Raw genomic sequence first — 23,866 nt, 5'->3', positions numbered from 1 at the left:
CCAGTGGTAAATGTTTTGAAATTAAGATCCAGAAGACAAAGACTCTGAGCATTCTCATAATTGCCTTAGCACTTAGAGCTAACAGGCAGAGTCCTATGTAAAATAGTATTCACATAGGTGTAAAAACCTATAGGCAAGACTAACAATAATATTATCTGCAGGTAGGTGCTAATAAGGCCATTCAGGCAGATGAGGTGTCAACAAGGTCTACTTCTTGAGGAGTGAACTTGGGTTGCTACTGTGTGGCAGGGAAGCCAAAGGTTGTGAAATTTAGGACCTTGACAGAATTAGCCACTTGTAAAGCTGTTTGATATATCAGGGAAAAAAGAAAGGCACCAATTCCATTACTAAAGTTTGAAAGAAAAGTAAAATAAGTGAAGATTTTTCCAGATTAGAGTTAAATATACACCATTTGAAAAAATTGAGGGTGAAAAGCAAGTATCGAAAAGAAATCTCTTACAGTGATGCTCACTTACACTCATCTTCTTGTCTTTTAAAGCCAGAACTTAATGCTTTTTCCTATAAAATTCAAACTTATAAAAAGAGTATTAAATTGTTACTCTTAGAATATTAAATGTACAACCTCTGGAGCCCAAACATTTCTTTCAAAAAAAACAGGAAATAGAATTTAAGATTACAATTTTTAGGTAGACATGATGTGAGTACAACTACTACTGCCCAGTACTGCAGTGAATTAGTAGAGGCACAATAAACATAATCTATTAGTGAGTTCATAAAAAGGTCTCTACTGTTCAACAACATGATAATAAGGAGGCACAATACTTAGATGATGGCCAACATCTTACGGCTACTTCCAGACAAAAACACCAGAAAATACTCCTTTGAAATATATTTTCATTGCATCTTTGGTTAGGAACCTGACACCATAAATACCTGAAAGAAGATGATATGATGGAGAGCTTTTGACATCTGTTTAATCTCAACTATGTAACATTACTATTTCTTTAAGATAATTTGGGCTTTAACCTACATTTGGTAATTGTAAGTGGCTTTCCTCCCCTGAGATTTATAGTACTTTACTTCAGGCTTGTTAATAAACTTATAGGAGAGAGGGGGTAAAATTAATTTAATCTGCCATTTTAGAACACATGCCTGAAAATTTTGTTTTTTTATTTGTGAAGGTTGATCAATCATGGAAGTAATATGTGTGATATTAAGTTAATCCATTGATAGGGCATTATGTAAGGTCTCTTAAGAATTTAGAAAACTATTACAATGGTTCACAATTTATTATAAATGTGAGGTATATAGATTATAAAGGGACGGGGCTGGTTTTAGATACGCCTATCTATCCTTTCTATACCTTTGTTCCTTCCATCCCACCAGTAATCTCATGGTGCTCAGACTTAGTCAAGTACCACCCCAGCATACTAGTACTTATAAAACTTAACAAATACTAAGAGAGAGAGCCATGACCATCACACAGAAACTGTCAACTATGAATAACAATTAGTATTTGTTTTAGTTTGCATCTTGGTTTTAAATCACATTATGTAGCCATTTTAGCTTGCAGAAAGTTTAATATAATCAATAAAGGAAATAAGCACCTACTTAGTATTTAATGTTCCCATTGTGTTGTGAAGTCAAGAACCATCATTTGCAAAGTCACTCAGTGACTAATTTGAAGTATTAAGTTTGGTGCACTGCAGGGATGGAAAACACCTGATCCATGCACTGCCATGCTCTCTCCCTCCACCAACCACAGCAGACCTTACTAATTTATCCTGTTGTTCTTTCTGTCTTGGAGACTAACTGCAGTCTCAGACACGTGGCACAACCTCAGACTCCTGTTCAACACTGCATTCAAGGCAGCCATGAACAATGTGGCATACCTCTGGAAAGACCAATACATTGGTGATCACCAACTTGGGCTATAGATTCAGGCTTGCCATTGAGGAACTGCAGGGCACCTGTGAGCCATTCATTTAATTTCGCCATCGTTTGTTTTTATTCTGAAAACATTTCAGTGAAAATATAAAGATCTGTTGCTGTAGATCTATTTTTCCATCAGGGGAGTAGAGACTAATTTTTTTAAATGGTAGGAGTAGATTTACATAAAGAACAAACACTATTATTGGTTAAGCCATCTCACTCTTCGGTCTAAAGAAAACAATTTTTCCATTGAAATTATTTTAGGAAAAAGTGTTACCAGTTAAGAATACTGCCTGTTCCATTTTTAATGCACTATTTTTTTAAGTACAATTTTGAATGAATCTTCTTTACTAAGTTAAAATATAGCTATTTTTGAAGTGTAACTTAAATTTATTTTCTTCAAAACATACAGAGAAAACCTAGAAATTAAGATTATTTTAGTCTTTCACATAAATTTACATAATTTCAGCAAACCTTAACACTGCTTTTTAATTTTTGCTAGTTTTTCAAATGTTATTATTGTAAAAAAAAGCTTAGGAGGGCAAACACTTTAGAATTAAAATGAATGAAATCCCAAACTAGATAATTTCAGATCATTATGAAACCTAATTTCATGTGCAAAATTTATTACCAATCCCCTGCATTCACTATTTCCATAAAATAGTACATTATTGCTGTTTCCATTTCCATTTTTGTTTTGCATCTAACATTTAAAAAATGTTTAAAGTTTATATATTTTCCACAAAGAAGAGCATCCCATGTTAATCTGACACTATTTTTATTGAGAAAAATCTTTCTTTTTTTCAACTAAGGTATGAAATTATATATTTCTTCTTCATTCAGGAAGACACTGATTATTTGTCTATGAGTCTTAATTATGTTGTGTTCTACCAATCATAAATTAGGAAATATTATGTATATGGTAGTAAAAAAAATGTTTTGGATGAGTCAATTTAAGAATATTCTAGACCATGGAAACTAAAAAAGTACATCAATTCTTAAGGAAACAAGCAAAAATTCTATATATGACTTACAAATTTAGAGATTCCTTAGGAATACAGGTAGTATCCATGGTAAATAGAAACATGAAGTTGCTCTATTTAAAAATTCTTGAACGGCCACTTCAGGACTGTTATTCATTTCCAAGGCTAACCAGTATGTGACCTGGGTCATGGAAGCAATTTTCATTGGATATTATAGTCTAAAGAGACAAATTACACTCTAGTGACAGAATATGTAAAAAGAGGCCTTGGCATATTTATATGGTAACTTTGCAGAACATGGAACAGGAACTTTTCCCTAAAATATGTATTGTATCTATCCATAGTCTCAATGCACTTATTTTATGCATATCAATACCATCTCATCAAATTATTCCTAAATCTGTTCAAGAAAAGTGTAGTGGCTCAAGAAAAGTACAGAGGTGAAAAAGCTATGCTCTCATATATATAAGGTAAACTTTAAGGCCATCAACTCACAGAAACGGTGAACTGTATGTATATCTGATGAAACATAATTGAAGCAAGAATATAAGAAGTAACAGAAAACAAACTAATCACATCTGTGCCTTAACATTAGTCATCTCTTGATCATCTGCATCAATGGAAGGTAGTGGCTGATAGAAAATCGCAGACCATCTCTATAGCAGGGTTGGGTCTATGGCCTTGTGCATAGTAGCTGAATTACTAATTGCCCAGTGTAACTTACTGCAAATGTGTTGTGAGGATGCCCATCACCAGAAGAGTGGCCACAGACACATAATTTTGTTTCTGGAAGCAATTCCTAGATTAAACAAAGAGAATCAGGAGTTGGCTTTTTTTTTTTTTTTCCAATCTTAAGGCTTAATGCTAATAATGTACATTATCATTTAAGAAAATATTATTTGGATTATTATCTTGGTAGGTTGACCTAGGCAAGACTACTCCACCTTTGTCTCACAGCTAATAATAGTATTAAATAAAATTGAAAAAACAGGAATAATTTGGTAGATGTTAATTTGAATATTTGAACATACGAAATAACCACTAACCAAAAATTATCGATCATCTACCAGGATATTGACTTAGGAGCCTCACTTCCCACTTCTAAGCTAAAATTATGGCCAATGTTTATTAATAAATATTCCTATAGCTTTAAATGGTACTGTGATTTTAGAGTATGGGATGCTATTTGTCCCTAAAACTTTATCTCTTTTTGAAAAAGCTAACTGTTGACTTGTAGTCAATTATAACCAATATGAATGAACATAAATCCTGTCTTGTCATGAAATGTGAGAACAATCACAAGAATCCCTTTAAATAAACTGCCTTGGCTCTGCATTACTATAACACAAATATTGCCATTAAATACATATTTAAGACTATGGAGCTAAACTCAGTAATCTCTGTTAAAACCTGTTGAATTGTGTCATTTGTATTGAAAATTACTCTATACACTCAAATGAATAGTTTGCATTTTTATCTGTAAAAGCAAAGTGATTATTTATTGATAAATGACATGGAATGTCATTTTTTACCTAAGTAGCATTAGACATTTCAAAAGATTTTGTCTGAAGGGCAAAAGGATTACACTGCATTTGAGTAGACCATGTGACAACACATCCTTAGACTTCATGTATGATATGAAAGGATGATCCCCATTCATAAGATACACAAGGGAAATTATATCAGAAAACAAGAAAAGCAAGGAGGGATGTGGTAGGGGTGTCAGGGGGTATTTGTAGTGGTTTGATGCATGTAAATATTACATCTTATAAATAATTCTTTTCAAATACATCTCTGAAGTTCAGGGGATCTGTTTGAGAAACGGATTGTACATGCTTTACATGACTATATGCCATTTTCTTCAAGATAAGAGCAACATTAATTTAAACAGAAAAAAAAATGGCTTCCAAAATATTCTTTCCCTTCAATTTCCTATGAAGAAGTATATCACCTGACGCTGGCAGATGAGGATGAAGAAAAAACGTTCAAGTTATATTTTACTGTCAGAATCCAACAAACACTTTTTCATCTAAATTATTTTGTCAACAGCCTTGTAGTACCCTTGCTAACCTTATTTGGCACCAGTGCATAATTAGATACACAGGGGTGTGACTCCAATTGAAGGTGTTGGCATTGAAGCACTCTGTGAAAATATTAACTATGAGGTTAACTCCAATTTTCTCTTCTTTAATTAAATGCACATGGTACTAATGAGGTAACCTACTGTTCCTTGATAGCACTAATTAGCTACGAGGAGAGTACACTCTCACACTGCAATTTAAACCTAAAAATAAGGTTGAAATATGCTAATTGCAGGCAATTTAAAACAGTACAAGTTGAAGAACTAGTCATAATAAGAGAAACTGACTGCTTTACAGCTAGGCAGCTGTAACTTTGGTTAAAATCAAAACAAGCCACACAATTTTTGGACTGCTATTTAAGGAGGTCATAAGCATCCTAAAAAAAGGAAATGAAATGCTACTTCATACCACAGCAATGAACCAGATTAACAAAAAATCCTCAGGTCGACACTCATCTACCTAAAACCAAAAATCAGTGAGCATCGTGAGAACTCCAAAGGTGCCACGACACTATATTCAGTACTGAAAATGAAACTTCATAAATAAGCAACATCACCTTAAGCTCTTTCAAGAGCACCCAAATTAAATATTGTACTTTGTGTCTAACGTAGACAAAACATGTCAGGTGCTGAAGATTTGCCATCCCAATCACAGAGTCTGAAGGGAGGATACAGAGACGATTAAGAAACAGGACATTTCCAGACCAGGTACAAGTACACTGATAAAAATACACAAAAGATGCTATGAAATAAAATGCTGTAGGCATCATTTAAAGGACACAGGTGCCAAAATTGTCGGAAGGATTTCATTATAAGAAGGAGATTTTTGCTACATTTCTTCTACAGATTAGAGCTCTGTGATCAGAGTAGCCTGAAGCTTCACTGTGAGAGAGAATATTCTCCATTCTCAGCTCAAATGACTCAGAAACATAATTTCAGTAAATCTAAGTATAATCCAAACATATCTTCTTTAATTGTCTCAAACATTTCCCCAGTATGATTCTAACTGATAACCACTGAGATAATTTTGACATAAAACAAGATTCTGAAGCACCTTCTGAAGCCATGACATATTTTTGTTCATCAGAAACTTTGTTTAACCAAAGCAATCATTGCCTGACAATGCCAAATCATTCCTGTCACCATAGATAAAAATACAGCACATTGGGCTTCCCTGGTGGCGCAGTGGTTGAGAGTCCGCCTGCCGATGCAGGGGACATGGGTTCGTGCCCCGGTCCGGGAAGAGCCCACATGCCGCGGAGCGGCTAGGCCCGTGAGCCATGGCCGCTGAGCCTGCACGTCCGGAGCCTGTGCTCCGCAATGGGAGAGGCCACAACAGTGAGAGGCCCGCGCACCGCCAAAAAAAAAAAAAAAAAAAAAAAAATACAGCACATTAAAATGATACTGTCATTAATCTATCCTTAGGGACAAAAGAGATAGGACTGTCCCACACTAAGGACGCACAGTGACATTTCTGCCCTGTCATTTTGCATGCAAAATTATAAGATATATACAGTTTAAATAATCAAAAGAGTTGAGCAAGGACTAGAAATAGAGTTAAAAAGCAAAATTTATGAAAAGAGAAAGTCAACTTAATCTTATGTTTACTGAAGAACAATACCCTGGGAAAAAGCAAACCATTTGAAAGGCACAGGCTTTTAAGTAACTCCCAACTAATAACTCCAGGAGTTAAAAGTATGTGAGAATAAACTTTGCACTGCCATTAGCCCGTCATCATGTCTTGCCAAAAAGCCTGGTTGAAGAAACTACTTTGAAAAACCCACCCAGCTTCTTCTCCTGGCTGTCCTAGAGCTTTCTACAACAGAAGGAGACAGAATGTTGGCAAGAGACGCACTAATCAACCTCCGACCAACCATGCTTGAACAGATCCATGAAGCTGCAGGTCATTGAAGGAGTAGCAAGGCGAATGAAATCAGACAGTCATTTAGAAATGGGTCTCCTGGAGGAAGCCTGACATAATCCAGCAAATCACAGGGAAACACAACGTGAATCGATGTTTTAAGTGTTTGCATCTGTTTCAAATAAGCACCAAAGAACCTTTTAACAGTGAAAAGGCCAGGCCAGTGTACTGGAATGGGCTTTCAACATTAACTTCAGAGGGAAACTATTCTTCCGTTAAATATGGATCATTGCAATTTTCTGTTAAAACAATAAAGACTTCAGTGTTCTGTGTTGGAAATAAGAATACTAGCTCTGGAGACAGTCTGCCAGGGTTTAGATCCTGACTCAACACTTACTAGTAGTGTGACCTTGAGCAAGTCACTTTGCTTTTCTGGCCTCTCTCTCTAGAAAGGGGGTAGTAAGTAACAACGTCCTAGGGTTGTTAATATACTGATTTATAAAGTACTTAGAATAGTGCTGGTACCCATATACTTAATGTTTCTTAGCTATGTAGTTAATATGTATTAGCTATCATTATTGCTTCAGAACATTCAATTTCTTTCAAATAAAAAATTATTAAAGTTCTACTGTGTATAAAACACACTGTAAAGGATGCAAAGATTCCCAAGACATTCTGTCTGCATTCAAATAGCTTTCTGTATCCTGTTGGACTTCATGATACAAATCAAAGCCTCTTCCATATGAATAAAAAATATTTTTTCTCTTTAGAAACCTGGTGTGGCAAAGCAAAAAGTTAATATGAGGGTCTCTGCATTCAGTGATAAGGTGAAGTGACTTCTAAGAAATAATATAATTTTTGCAAAGTTGATGAAGGTATATTTTCATAGAAAAATAGGAAAGTATTATATATTGATCTTTCCTAACAAATGAAAATATTTTTAAATTATAATTTTTCTTGAAGCTGGCTGAAAATGGGATCAAATTTTTAACATGTTTAAAACTTTAGTGTCTTATAAAATTTGGGGTAAAATGATATCTGAATGGAAGAGTGATCTACATTTTAAAGGTGCCAAAATTTTAAAATAGTGTTCGGCCAGTCAAGAAATGTGGATACTCTTGACCTAGTATGAAACAGGAATAAAATTAAATGGTTAACTGGCCTTTCCTCCACTCTAACTGTTCTGTTTGTTGGCTTGGTTGGCTATCTTTAGGCCGTTCATCACATCTGATGGAGACTGTCCCAGGGACAGTGTGGCCAGAGTTGTGTCAGGGTGATATGTGTTGGCTTTGCAAATTCAAATTACTTTGTCTATCCCCAGCCCACCTCTGAAAAACAGACTAAAATCTGCGTAGCCCTGACACAAGAGGTGAAGAAAAGAGAACTGCTGTCTGGCAAACATTATTTCATAAGACCAGTGGATCTGAGTAGGTGGTATATTGTTTGGTGACTCCAAACAGTATAGAGTCAACCTCGTTGACTCCAGTCAACGAGGTGCAGGGACCATGTACCCCACAGGACCAAACCAACATGAGCACATGTCCGAAGACACTTCATTCTTCATTCTGAACAAGGAGTAAGTCCTGCCTTACTTCCTTCTGTGGCACTGACTACAAAATCCATATGATATTGAGGAGAATAGGGTGCAGCCATTAAAGAGTCACTTCGCAGAGAAAGAAAATAGAGCCCAGGGAGCTGAAATTATTTACAGAAGCTCATGCTTTTATTTATTTTTTAAGGCTGCTGTGCATCACAATAGCCTACTGGAACAGGTTCTCAAACATTAGCATGTAAGGGAATGTCTGGATGAACTGTTATAATTGAAAATTCTACACTTCTAGGGACTCAGAGTCAAAAGATCTGAGATAGGGCCCATGAATATGTATTTTAACAAGCATCTTGGTGACTGTGATTTAGAGCTTCCATGATTACACTTTGAGAAATATTGTCTTCTGTGTTCAGGATATTTGTGGGACAGGTAATTTCTCATTCTTTTATTCCATTACTCAGTCAGTGAACATATTTCAGTACCTACTGTGTGCTATAAATTATGTTAGCCATGTGGATATAAAAATGAATGAAAATTGTCCTTGGTTTCAGAGGAGAGCGGGAGGAAAAGCCTTGTAAACTAGGATACAACTAAGTAAGTGCCATTTGCATCTTGAACCCTTTGACACTCCATTAACGTCAAGAATGGCCTCCTCAGAAAAAAATTTAATTGCATAAAATAAAATGTAAGAAGTTAGAAAGGAAATCAGTTACATCGAAATTCAGTTTTCAAAATATTTAAAAAGCCACAGTTGTGAAATATTAATAAATGTGCTTCTTTGTAAATACATTAAGTAATAAGATACAATGTCAGGTTTAATAACCACTATAATTTTTAAGTAGTAATAAGCATAACTAATATTTCTAGATATTTTTGCCAACAGTTGAAAACATCTGTAATTCTTTTTGAGGACAATGTCACAGATACTGCCAATACTATTGTGGTTTGTTACCTACATTCATAATAGAAGAAAATATGAAGTTTTAATTAGAAGTGAAAGTGAGAATACTTTTTCCTCCATTCATATTCATAGACCTCCTGAATTCTACCCATGGATCCTAGGTTGAGACTCAACATTAGAGAGAAACGTATTGTTGAAGAGGTAAAAAGTACAGTTCCATTGTACTGGAAGAATGTATTAAGAATGAGGAATTTATTATTCGAAAAAGAAAGACGTGGAAAAGAAGGAAGGGAGAATCCAGAAGATTTAGAATTGTACTTGAGAAATGTGATCATGGGGGTATGGGCTGGAGTGTGGTGTGGATGAGGACGGGGGTGAGAGAGAAGACTGCAAAGCTGGGACTATGAAAAGTTCTGCCCATCAGACAAAGGGAATTTCTGTCATGTCCTGAGGTAAAGGGCAGGAGCAAATTTTCTTTTAAGGAGGCAAGAGAAAAGCATGAGGGTGTGGGCTTAGACTGGAATTGGGAAAAACTGGTAGCTGGTAGCCTAAGATGCCCAAAGGTTCACCAGAGAGTTATTGATGGTCTGGGCTGAATGAAGAGCAGTGTAAGTAAGAACAGGATACTCAATTTGAGGAGAGGCTAACTTCGGAGGATTTGAAGACTACCTGAGTGATAGAGAGAGTGAAGGATAAGGGACACTGGGAGTAGGCTGTGATGTCACCAGCAAGATAAGAGGATGCAAGAAAAAATGGTTTTTAAGGAATACAGGAGAATGTGCTTTAACTGAAAATACTAGAAATAGTACACTAGAGCTTACTGCAGGACATCCAGGTAGTTATTTCTAGCAAACATTTGAGTATAGCATAAGCCTCAAGTTCAGGAGACAAGGCAAGATATATAGAGATCTGAGACCTTATGTCGTGGTGACTCCACAGGAAGTGGATAAGTTCTGTCACTGAGATCATCTAAAGGAATGGTTCTCAACCTGTGCCATGTGCTAGCATCACCTGGGGAGCTTTGAGTCAATACTGATGCTGGGCTCCACCGCCTTCAGCTTCTGATTGTATTAGGTTAGGATGGTGCTCAGGCACCTCAGGTAATGATAATGTGCAGCCAGAGTTTAGCACCACTGATATAACAATTGAACATAAAAAGTTATGGACAGAGGGCTTCCCTGGTTGCGCAGTGGTTGAGAGTCCGCCTGCCGATGCAGGGGACATGGGTTCGTGCCCTGGTCTGGGAAGATCCCACATGCCACCGAGCGGCTGGGCCCGTGAGCCATGGCCGCTGAGCCTGTGCGTCCGGAGCCTGTGCTCTGCAATGGGAGAGGGCCCAACAGTGAGAGGCCCGCGTACGGCAAAAAAAAAAAAAAAAAAAAAGTTATGGACAGAGATGAGGAAAGCCACCAAATTCAGAGGCCTGGTGTCAAATGTCTCAAGTGTTCTTACAGGGTCTAGTAGGGTGGGACTTTGACTTGAATACAACTCTCAGAGGTTGTCAGTGATACTCAAAAGCAGAATGGGAGTGGTGATGGAGACATAATATAATAAGTTAAAGAAGGAATAGAGATTGAAGGGTAACCAATTCTTGCCCAAAGTTTAATGATGAAGGAAAGGAGTGGGTTAGGAAGATTGCCTGATATAAAACAAAGGTTCAAATAAGATTTTGTTTTGTGGGTGTTTGGTTTTTAAAGACAGGAAGACTCACAGAAAATGGGAGACTGAAGATACAGGAAAGCAGCTGTGAGGCTGACATGACAAGGTCGTAGGAAAGGCCGGGCAGGGCAGGTATCAAGTTGGCCTTGGAGAAAAGATCTCACTGTGATACAAAAGAGCATAAAGAGAGGTGCCAATATGAGTTTGTTTTAGGAGTGGAGATGAGAGAGGCAGAGGGAGATCTTACTTGGTAGCCTCTAAATTTTATCTCTGAAGTAGGAGACGAAGTCACTGGGAATAGGAGCTTGGTGTGAGATGTAGGAGCTGAAAGGGGACAGTTAAGGCAGGAAGCTGGCGTAGGGAGGGGGGAGTGAGGAGTTTAAAAACGATTGCTAAACAGTGATGAAGGTTAAGGTGAAGTTGTGGACTCAATACTGCCTGATACTGTGATTTTCTGTAGGAATATCCAGTAGCTTGCTTGGGAATAGGAGTAAGGAAAGCCACAGTTTGGAGAATGGAGAGCAAGGTCAGAGTGAACAATACAAAATAGCGAGAGTTTCTTTAATGTCATCGTTAATCATGGGATACAGTTGGATCAGGAAGCCATGTAGGTGGGCGGCGGGCATGGTGATGTGGAGAGGATGACAAGGAAGAGCGGTGCTTATGATCAGAATGGGGATTCCTTAGGTCTACTAACTCAGATTAATTTTAAAAAATTGGTCCAAGGACATACAGAATATTGTTGAAGGTACTGATTATTAAAAGTTTATAATTTTCTTCTTGTTTTCTTCATGGATCAGTGTAAATTTTTTTTTTTTTTTTTTTTTTTTTTTTTTTTGCGGTGCACGAGCCTCTCACTGTTGTCGCCTCTCCCGTTGCAGAGCACAGGCTCTGGACGCGCAGGCTCAGCGGCCATGGCTCACGGGCCCAGCCGCTCCGTGGCATGTGGGATCTTCCCGGACCGGGGCACGAACCTGTGTCCCCTGCATCGACAGGTGGACTCTCAACCACTGTGCCACCAGGGAAGCCCCAGTGTAAATTTTTAAAAATAGTATATTTTCTTTTCCTTGCTAAACATGCCAAATTATACCATTCACTGGTAACAAACTCAACATGAAAGTCTAAATTTATGAAATTAAATTAGGGATTCCTATTTCCTTAATTATTCAAAATAAAAATGTAGTTAAGGTTGTATTTATGTAAACAGAAAGAGAACTCGTCTAAAATAAATTTGATTTTTATATAATCCTTAGGAATATATGTATTAGTGAATCTGCATGTACAAATGTGTTACTAGGTGCTATTTCCCTACAGTTCCCTATTGCCTTGTGTTTCCTTACTGTTGAAAGAGTAGAGTCCTTTGAGAAAAAAACTATTGTCGAGACCATGCTACAATCTTGTAGCAAACCAGCCCAGTGACTACAGAGGATATCTGTTGATCTTCTCTACCTGGAATCTATTCCTCTTTTTGCTAACAACACCAAAGTTTTTCTTGGGGGACCATCCCCATTCCGCACCCCAGCTCCCAACATCATATGCAAATTGGTAGGACTGGCTCAAGGGTAGGTGGCTGCTACAAATAGGCCAATCAGATTCCCTCTCTCAATAACTGATTCTTGAGAATAATAAACAGGAATTCATCCAACCTAATGCTGGGACCCCACAGAGCCTGTCCAATGATCTTGCTTTTGCTTCTTATCTTTCTGTGACCAGATTTTTGTTTCATTTTTCCTTGTATTTTGTGACCAATTCTGTATCTTTGAACAGATCCCACTTTTTTGTTTAAGTTTTATGTGTATTTCTGTGACTTGAAGCCGGAGAAATAAACTAACAAGAATACTTCAAAATGTTTCAATCAATGATCTCACTGCCAAAATTAGGATTAAACTTTGATAGCCTTTAAATTAAGTTTTGGAGCAAATTTTAGGTTATAATCCAAAGACAAAAGAGACAAAAGATAAGGCTGGAAGTCATGATCTTGGCTACCTCATGTTTTACTAGTTGCAAAATTAAGTGAAGTAATCACAAATTGCTGTCATAATGTCAGCTTTTTAAATCTTTTCCTCTCCTAAAATGTCAGCTTGTATAATCAGACTTTCTATTCTGCAAAACACAGTTTAATATACAAAAATGGCAAAATAAAACATTAGGTTAAATTTAAAAATATCTGCACAGGTACATTTATTAATGTATTGTTTCTTGATGGGCATTAGGATTTTTATTTTTATCATAATTTAAGATTACATACTCATTTGTTTTTCCTTGTTCAACAGATTCTAAATTATTTCCTTTCTTTTCTTTAAAAAAGAAAGGGTAGGTAAACACTAGCAAAGAAAGTTTAGTGATGGCTATTGTCTCAATCCACATACCACATAGTTGGAAGATTTGAGATTTTAAAGTACTTAATATTAATCAATTAAATCACTGACATTTCTAAAATAAATTCGATCCCCATTTCACAGCTTAAAAGAATTGAAGAATTAACAAAGATTACACAATATAACAGTGTCAAACTCAGATTTTTCACCCTGGTTTTCATCAATCCCCTTCTTATTCACCTCAGAAAGCTGCCATCGTAACTGGCACTAATTGGCACCCTTGTTAGAAACCTCAGCAGAGGAGCCAGGAATAGAAAAGACATGGACACCTCTCATCCACAGAGCCCAGCTGTCTGCAGAGGTGAAGCTGAGCTCAAGGATGGGGCAGATGACCCGGCGCCGTCTGTGAGAAGAATAAGACCTACACCTGTCCGCTGACTACTTAGACAACTTGAATCTCCAGGGACGTTAATTAAGTATCTTTCATGCGCCTAAAGTCATTGGAAAACAAAAGATGCCTGTAGTGCTCCTACAAGTGATGTACTTATTACATTTTAAGAGGAGATGAAGACAGCAGTCAACAGACACTTCCGGCATGAGATACTCATGCAGAGTACTGGTAGAATATTCTATTTTTGTTCTATGCTTGTTTGCTTTGTTCAAGAGAATATGTTAAGCTCTTCTTAAAAAAAAAAAATAAAACAGGGAGCTCGATTTCTCATGATCATCTGGAGAATGGAAGACAGTATTTTAAGTTATACAGTAATTACTTAATAGATAAAGAAGATGGATTCTATGCATAGGATTTTCCCCCTGGGTATACTGGGGCTAGGCAGAAGTAGCTTATGCTCACATAAGAGTAATAGTCCTTAGGTTTCTGCTCTTTTTTTGCTGTAGTCAAAAGAAAATACAGATGTCTCTTGTTGCCTTAAGGAGGTTAGGTGAGGTAGTAGAAGGTAAGAAACACGCCCGGGTAAAACAACTTTCCTTATTGAATGAGAAAGCATTAAGAAGTGGATGGTGTACAGGACATGTCGGTACTTGAAGCTACCTGTTGATGATGGGGGGCTACTGACTGACTGTAGTTCGTTCAGTATTTTATTCACCAAAGATTTAATGATCATCTAGTTGCCACTTACAGTAAAGGGTCTGACTCCATTTCTTATTTGACTGTTGACTTTTTAGGCCTTAACCTCCCTTTCCTCTATGGTTCCACATCTGGGCAGAAAACTTGTGCATGCATCTCCACCTTTGCCACTGGAGGAACATTTAAAACACTTGTTCAAGGGATCTTTCCCCCGGCTCGCCCCATAGCCATTATACAGACCCAGCCTACACCCTCTACTATCCCAAACCAGCTTGGACCTGCTTGTTCCCCACTGGTTCTCCCCCGGCATCTCCCATGTGAGTAATCAAATTTCTCTCAAATTCTCTTGGTGTGTTGAGTGTCATCAGCTACGACATCTAAACTAAATTTTGGGTGGGGTTCTCTCTCACTTCTGCAGGATACTATGGAAAACTACTTACTAGGTTAAGAATGGGGATGCAAGGTTAAGTAGGAGTCCCTAACCCAAAGAGGTTAGAGACAAATCGGGAAGACAAACTACTAGTGAAGGGTATCATAATAAGTGCTATGACAGATAGATGCGCCGGGTTATATGGGAGTATAGAGGAAGGGTACTTAGTACTTACATGGCAGACAGTGGATAGCAAAGTATTTTAGACTAGGTGATAATAAATGGACATTAGTATACAAATGGGTGTGAGGTGGGTGTAGGTGGAAAGCATTCAAGACCAAAGAAGCAGCCGTTACGAAGGCTTGAAGGTATAGGGGCTCCTGCATCATTCAGAGAAATACTGATAGTCCAGCAAGGTCAGAGAAAAGAGTGCTAGGCAAGAGAGGGTGGCAGGGATGGAGACAGAGAGTCAGAAGCCAGATCTTCAAGTGCATCATGGAAAGCAAAGTGGTCTTTAGGTGCTTCAAATTTCTCATAATTACATGTGTACACCACCTGACTTTCTCTTGGAGGATTAAATTGAAGGGTCAAATACATGAACACATTTCTTAGGTATTTAGAGTCATATTACTACAATCTTGAAGTAGTAACTGTGACCAATGCAGAAGAGCACAAGATATTCTTTTAAATCTCAGTGATGGCAAGAAATAACTTTTTTTCCAGGAACTCCCCTTCCTCTTCCTTCCAGTCAGTTGCTTTCCTAGGACTTTGTATATGTTTTATTCCTTAATATTCTTTTCCTAATTTTTTAAGTACACGGGTAAATTACAGTATGTTTAAAGTCAGTTCAGTAACAAAATTCTGCTTGGAAAATTCTGCTTGCAAGAATACAATGTACTAAAATGTAACTTATCTGAATTGTACTCCCATAAAGGTACCAACATAAACTAACTTACATTTTGTATTACCAAGCAAAAATTAAGGAAATTTTACATAGCAGGAAAGTTTTGTGGTAAGCTAAATGGAAAAATTTGGAAAACAGAAAATCTCATTTCAATTTTATAGTGCAGCACTAAGAGAAATGAAATAAACATTTTAAAATTTGGGATTCAGGAGAAAAAAGGAATGCTTCACATTAGATTTAACTGGATACTGCCCCTTTCTTTGCTATTTGGGGCATTCAGAATACAATTTCACAGATGATATATTTTTCTTAATGTGATTTTCAGAGTACATCTAATGGAAAATGCCTGGTTAGGATTAAGAGACATAGTACAGATGTTAAACTACATTTGCATGCAATTATTTCTAAAACAAATGCCAGGGTACAGAGCCTACTGAAATGCCTTTCAGGATGGCTGGCACATGTATTAAACCAGCTTCCAATCTCTGAGTAAGTCTATATTCTGAATATTTCAAATCAGACACTGAGCACAGAATAAATCTTTGTTTTTTACCTTGAGGCATTGTCCAGGAACGTATGGACATAGGGTTAGAGCCCAAGGATTCAGGGTAGAGACGTGGCATTTCTTAAAGCAAAAGCTTTCCTTGCTCAATGTAAAAACTGCATTTCATGTATTAATTTCAATTGCTGAAAAAGTAAAATGACTACAGAACAAGTTAAAATAATAATATGGGGAATAAAACAGAAAGTAATAGATTAGATATACTGTATACCTTTCAACCTGGTTTAGGGTTTTTCTTCAAAAGGCAATACAAAATATCTATAAAGTTATTAATTTTTTTTGTTAGTAGAAATCTCACTTTAGCTGGTGGTCTTGCAGCAATATACTTTTAAGCATCAAAGTAGAAGTAAGAAACTCCTATTCAAAGTACTTCTGAAATGCCTCTGTCACCAACTTTATCAGAAATATCAAAAGCAGTGAGGGTACAACAAGGAAGCATTCATTGCTTTGCTTAGGTAGGACACTGTACCTTCATAGAGGCACTAACCCTAGATGTCCTTGGAGTTTGTGGACTGGGCAAGACCTATAACTACCTTTTGGTGATCCTTCCCGTGAGAATGCATTTTTGGACTAGGACTTGAATCAATGAACAAAGCATGAGGGGCCATTGCTGTGTCTGTTATGTATCAAAACAAAACACTGTATCATACTTTCATTTGTTCAAATTCAGAAAGTACCAGCATCTCTTTTACTGTATGCTTTACTCCTTAGGGGGGAACAATTCAGATCATGGAATTCCCTAGGAATTTATGAGGGGCCTGAAGGATGTGGCAGTTCCTTTTCTGATCCCTGCAGGGGAAGCAGCAGCAGTCCTTGGATCAGCTACTTTTTATCCACTGTTGGTCTCAGTGGCACCTCCTTTTCTTGCCAATAATGATAAATGGTAGACTCTTTAACGAGGAATAGAGACTGCAAGCTGCACTTACAGAAGCTCATCTGGTTGGCATCTCTGATTATCATTCTCTCCCCATCAACTCTTTCCCCCCTCTTGATCATGATGTGAGGTAGAGAGGCAACCTGAAGGAAGAGGACCAATTATTAAAAAACCAGCACTCTTTCCAAGAGAAAAATCTCTTACCATTTGATATTAAAACTCTCATGACACCAAGAAAACCTCCAGTGGAGGTTCAGGACTGCCACTCACTTTTGTTTCTCCTTATCAAAAGATAATTCCCGGGCTTCCCTGGTGGCGCAGTGGTTGAGAGTCCGCCTGCCGATGCAGGGGATGCGGGTTCGTGCCCTAGTCCCGGAAGATGCCACGTGCTGTGGAGTGGCTGGACCTGTGAGCCATGGCCACTGAGCCTGCGCGTCCGGAGCCTGTGCTCCGCAACGGGAGAGGCCACAACAGTGAGAGGCCCGCGTACCGCAAAAAAAAAAAAAAAAAAAAGATAATTCCCCACATTCGTGGGTGAATATCTAACATTACCAAGTCCCACTGCCTTCTTAATAGTGCTCCCCAACAGCTGGGGATGATGAGGTATAGGAGAGAAAGGAATAAAGGAAGTCAGAGTCACTCCAGTAGAATCTTCTAGTGGTAGTGGTGATGGAGACTGCTTTCACACATCCCTCTAATCCCTTCCCTTCAACACCACTGCTTTATCTTAACCACAAATTGACCTGGATTCAAAACAACAAAGACATTCAAGAAAAGGTAGTTTTCATATTTGTCATCCCCCTTATTTTGATCATGTTTTCTAAAAACATAATATCTGAGATATTTTAAACAGCAATTAAGGGATGCAGGTTATCGGTGATTAATGGCAAGGTAAGAGGTGCAGGAATTGGAATCAGACTGATTTGAATTCACATCCCAGCTCAAACCACCAGCTACATGACCTTAGATAATGTAATTTAACCTTTCTAAGGCTCAGTTTCTTATTCTGTGAAATGAGAAAGCAGAAATACATTACCAGGTATAAAAAGTAAGCCTGAATATATGTCAAGTGAAAATAAAATCATAAATGCTTTAGGACCTTTCTTTTGTTAGAGAAAAAGAGGCATTGAAAAAGGATGGGAACCTAAGAAATGTGATTTCTCTAACATCTCTGGTTGACACCTCAGCCTTCCTTTTCACTGGCCTAGTCACCTATATTATATTCAGATATAATGGCCAACAAACTTGTCACTAAGAGGCACAGGAGACCAGCTAGGGACTAAGATAAAGCCCTTTTTTGGGCAGAGCTGTGTGTGTATCATGACATTGGGCACGTATAAAACCCTCACACAGATACATGAATGAACTAGCAGTAAAAGCCTGCTCTGTATTCATAAAGCATGGTTAAAAATACCAAAGTTAGTGTTTAAACATTTCAAATATTAAAATACAATGGAAGGTAACTAGATTCTATGAGGTAAGATTATTATTAAATTAAATATAATGTAATTTCTCCAAAGAATATATTTCTTGAGCGTTTAGATCCATAAAGATGGAAAGCTGAGATGAGTTCTGAATTAGAAAAGATAGAAGGAGATCAAAAGCTATCAGAGTCATCACTATGTACCACAATAAAAAAAAAATAGTAGTCTCGTGCCAAAATGAACTCAAACTTACACAAACCTCCATGACTATATATGTGCTAAAAATAATATAGAATTGTCAGTTTTTATGTGTGAAAGAGTTTACTGGGAAAGAAGATGTCAGATTTTAGAACTGTGTTATTGTCTATTAGAAATTATTCATTTCGAAGCCAGGACCAAGTTTCCATTACCCAATAGCTGCTCTCAAGAATGAAGCTAATTTACATTTAAAATAGTACAGTCTACTCTTTAAAAGCACAATGGTAAACACACCAATTTGACAATTACATTAATATGAGTATTTGCATAATCTGTCTCCCACACCTGTTCTTAATTTGAAGCAGCTGCAGGACAAATCACATCATACTAATCTCAATGGGTACCTGCATGTTCCAAACAATAATGCATGCATGTTATCTTTTGAAGATATTTTATTTTTTAAATGTTTCCTGACTTAAAAAAATGGTAGAAGCTTTGTGGAAGCTGTAATATTTATTTGGTTACTATTAATTAGTGGAATAAGTATAATACCAAATAATTCTATCCTTACATTTTTGGCCTCCTCTGTTATTAACTTATGATAGTACTGTCTGGAGTTATTTTTCTTAAATAATATGTATTTACATGGAAAAGGATTAAAAAGAACAATAAAAATATAGCTAGAAAACTTCAGTAAGGAATATAATCCTTATATATAACTAAGAGCAAATGCATTAATGGAGAATCATGCAAAATCTGCAGATCATCTGGAGATGTATCTGCAGCTCAGGTAATTGTGGCATCTTTTGGAACACCTTTTCAAAACTGGGCTCCATTTATGTTTTAACAATAATACATCAGAGTTTAACAAGCAGAAATTTACTTTCATCCTTTAAAGGATCCATCTGTGTTTGTGGGTATTCACATGCTCAGTGTCATCAGAAAGGAAGTCAGTTTATTACTAATACATATTCTTGTACTTGGTGTATTTAAATCATTCAGTAGATTCCAACTGGTGGAATATAAGACACCCATGTAATCTGTCAACAATACTGTCTCTCTCTAATCTTCCATTATGAATGGAAAATGAAGTTAGAGCTTTCTAAAGATGTTATTTATTTCCTGAAAAATGAATGAGAGCATGCACAGTAATGAACGGGAGCAATCAACAAAACTGATCTGTGTATTTATATGCTGTTGACCTCTGAAGAGGTAAACACTGACTGGCTGAATTCTTAGTTCACTATTTCATTCAGAATTTTACTTTTATAAGTGTTTTCATTCTATTAGAAGGAAAAAATACTAAAGAAATTAATTGTAGCCTACATTTCTATTACATTTTCATGCACATTATTTAGCAATCCTCACCATATAAGAGAAAACAGAGTCAGAGGAGTTAACATGATTTGCCCAAGTTCTCACAACACTGTAACAGTGTTATGGTCCAGGCATCCTGACCCCAGCTCTATGTTCTTTCCCATAACTCATGGAGATTGATTTGAATGAATAATAGCTATTATGATAAATAAATTGTAGCAAACATTTTTACTAATGAAATAGTTTAAACTTATTTTTTACTTCACAGTATCTGAAGTATTTCAACTCATGGCTTCAAATGTACTAGAAAACGCTGTTTCAAAAGTGACTATAATAACAGAATTGTTTTCTATTTAGATAAATAGATTGCAAATTCTTACTAAGAACCAAGACTAGTTACTCTAGGAGTATACAAATAATTTTTATTACTATATAATTTACACAATAAAGCCAAGTTATAGTGATTGTGAGAGAAGCAATTTCTACAGTTGTGACCTCTACATAATTATATTTCTAAATATTCCTTATTTTATTTTTCTTCATTAGAAACCTTACATATACAATTGAGCACACAGAAAAGTACTCTAAACAGATAAGCTGGCATGTCATGGGAGGGCATGTAGAACATAATGGGATGAAAACTATATTTGTGTGTGATGAATATGCACATTGTATAATATTTTAACAACAAATTTCACTTTTTCTCTGAGTTATCAGGATATTTTAACTTCAGTAAATGAGTCATAAATTTCCAAATTTTAAAATAATCTTGTTTCTTTTTGTCTGTGCTATTAAGGCGAAAACTAACTCGTTATCAAAGTTAAAAGCTTTCTGACATGTAATAAAGAAGGCTGATTTTTCTGTAAATATAAGCTGCTATAAAGGTATAGACTTTTGCTAAAAGCAAAGCATTAGGATAATAAATTTTTAGAGCTAGAGACGAGTCAAATCCCCTCAGTTGACAGAAGCAGAAAATGAGGCTCCACTGCCCTGCCTTCCCCAGAGTCATACAGTACTGAGTGCTGGAGTCGGTCCTGGACCCCAGGGTCCCCCATATAGCAGAGTCTGGCCTCTTACCTTTACAACAAAGCATGAACCGAGCAACAACAGGTCATTTACAAACAGGCTCATGCTTTTCCATGGTCCTAAACGAAGCTGTACGCCAACGACTGGATGCCAATGATTCTTATGTTTAAAAAGAAACTACAAAATATAAAACTGCATTCATTTCTAGGCTGGCATGATGATGTCATGTGGATGCACACACAAATGCTGGTAAGCACATAGATAAGTGTTAATAAGATCACTGGGAGGTTGGAATTTCGGTGAATTTGAGTCCTTCATATTCTTCTGTGTTTCTGAATTATTTTTGTAAGCACACATTGCTTTAATAATCACTCAAAATGAGGCTATTTGCAAACTGAAAACAGGACTTAGAACGGTGGCTATAAATGTTTTTCATCAAGCATGTTAACTCTTCAAAACCTTCACCGACATGAGGATTTGGCATATAAGTACTCTGATTAGTCTTATTAAAACAGAATTTATATTCTTACCTTAGTCTCAGTAATGCAAAAAACTAAATGCCTACTACCCTCGGCATGATAATTTCTTTTGAATGTGAAGAAATTATTAAAATACTTTTTTCTCCCTTTTCTTCTTTTCAATCTGGGTAAACTCCCTTTGTGATCGGCTCTCCCATTTTCCCTTTAACCATCCCTATCATATTACTTGTTATCCTTAGACTTGTTTCCACACTTCAATATCCCTTAGACTCTGGAACTCAGTCCTAAACAAATTTTAAAGAACCACAAACAAAGCCTCAGGAGGCACAAAAAATGAAGAAAACCTTACTCTGCTCAGTTTATAAGTGATGACTGATTCACTAAACACTTAGAGGGGGGAAAAAAAAGGCAATTTATTCCATAAAAAGCCATAACTGTCAAGGAGGTTTTTTATTTTTAACCTTAAACCACTGAGTTTTGTTTAAAATGGCTTAGAAGAACGGTTATTATCTTGAATTTTTCATCTAGCCAGATTGCCAACTCTCTGAGGATAGGAACATCTTTGAATCCCCTATGGTACCTGATGTCTGCTTAGCAAAGTATCTAATACACTGAGGGCATTTAGTCATGTTTCTTTGATGGATTGATTGACTGAGGATGTAAATTCGAATACATGGAAATACTGTAAACCAGTTTCGAAATCTTACTGCTATTTTGTTTTTAGCTTGTAGCTTTTCCACTGGAACATGATAATTATTTGTTTCATATGAAATTGTATAAAGTAGACTTTTCAATTTATTTCTACATTACTCCTGAACTCTCTTTTTATTAAATAAATATCTCCTTGAATAGAATAGCAAGCAAAAAGGTCGGGGGACGGGGAAGGTGCTCTAGTCCAGCAGTGCTGGAAATTCTTGAATGGAATGCCAAATACCATAACTGCATCGATTGCTTAAGTACTCGTTTCTGATGTAGTTCTTAAGAACTCCTCACTATCAATTAGTCCCAGAACAGATGTTTCTTTTAAAGCAATTTGTATCTGGTATGACACTGTTAATCAATGCTATTTTGACCCTTCAGTGATGGCAAGTTACATCTTAGCACTGAATATAACAGTCCTTCATCAGAAACTTGAGATCTCATGCACACTGCTTCCAACAAGTTCTGGTGTCCTCAAAGACTCAGGAATCACTAACCAGAAAGTACTGAGTCTTTTTTTTACTTTATGTATATGCGTCTCTGTATCTCATAGATGGATTTCAATGTTCTAGTGTTTAAAGAAGGGGTTGAAAAGTGGGGCCTGAAAGCCAGAATATGAGAGGAAGGGAGGGGGAAAGGAAAAGAGAGAAAGAGAGAAGGTGAGATGGAGACATAGAGATTTAGGGAGAGAAATGACTACTTCTTCAGAGGGTAAATGAGCTGTCAAGTACAATCTATTTCCTACTCCTACCTTGCACCTAGTCCACCATATACCTGCCTGAACTGACAAGGCATTAGAGTCTGATCTTCCTTGTCTAATGATATGCAAAATGCCTATTGCAAATGAATATTAGAAATAAAATTAAAAGAAACCACATACAGGTAGAGCTGATAAAAAATAGCTAGACATCTTTAAACATTCACAATTTTACTACAGAGAACAAAAATAATAGGATTATTTGGCTTACTTTCTTTGCTTCCTAAATTTATGATGTATTTCTCTGAAGAAAAGTTCATTCTACTATTTCTTTTGTTTGCAAGATAAAATCCAATTGCACTAATTCCATAAATCACACACTTTAAGAAGAGGATGGACTCTACTTCATTTTAATTTCATTCTGGATAATTACCAGAAAGCATGCAGGACCTATTAGAGAAGGTGAGATTATTAAAAATCATTATGCATTTACAGTATCTCAGATGCAAACCAATGATTAATTCTCATTCTCATGGAGCCCTGGTTGAAGTGATGACAAACACTCACAAGAATAATCCTGGTTTGGTTGGGCAGAATCACACACAGCACAGGGACCTCCCATTCTTACTCCCCAGAATGGTGAGCCTTCCCCCAGACAGGCAGCCTTCACAGAATGAGGAATGTCTGCCTGTTCTGTCCTCCTGCCTGTCCCTGAAGTTGAGAATTCCTGAAGAAATGATTCATTTATTTCAAATATAAAGGATGGTGGGAAAAAAAATGTTCTGGTAACAAGACACATCTGACATTCTGCCCTGGCTCCTTGGGAAAGTTACTGAACACTTCTGGCTCTCTGAAGCTCACAGGTAAAACAGGGATAGTACTGACCAATTCTGGGGTTTACATGGAGATAAAATGACCAATCATGGGCAAGGTACCTGGCACTTAGCACACAGCAGGAACTCATGTGGGTCTGTAGGGATGGAGG

At 36.9% G+C, this 23,866-nt stretch overlaps 1 protein-coding gene across 1 annotated transcript in view; it reads right to left on the bottom strand.

Moving 5' to 3' along the window:
- Positions 1 to 23,866, bottom strand: part of FOXP2 (forkhead box P2) — a gene marked incomplete at both ends in the record, with an annotated part of 257,290 nt that overhangs the window by 120,126 nt on the left and 113,298 nt on the right. The window contains one exon of the mRNA XM_079711324.1: positions 3,601 to 3,675. Coding sequence (XP_079567450.1) covers positions 3,601 to 3,675 — 75 coding nt within the window. The remainder of the gene's footprint in view (positions 1 to 3,600; positions 3,676 to 23,866) is intronic.

The sequence above is a fragment of the Hyperoodon ampullatus genome, assembly GCF_949752795.1.
Source record: "Hyperoodon ampullatus genome assembly, chromosome: 9".
NCBI classification, from domain to species: domain Eukaryota; kingdom Metazoa; phylum Chordata; class Mammalia; order Artiodactyla; family Ziphiidae; genus Hyperoodon; species Hyperoodon ampullatus.
This window is presented reverse-complemented; position numbering and strand designations above follow the sequence as displayed.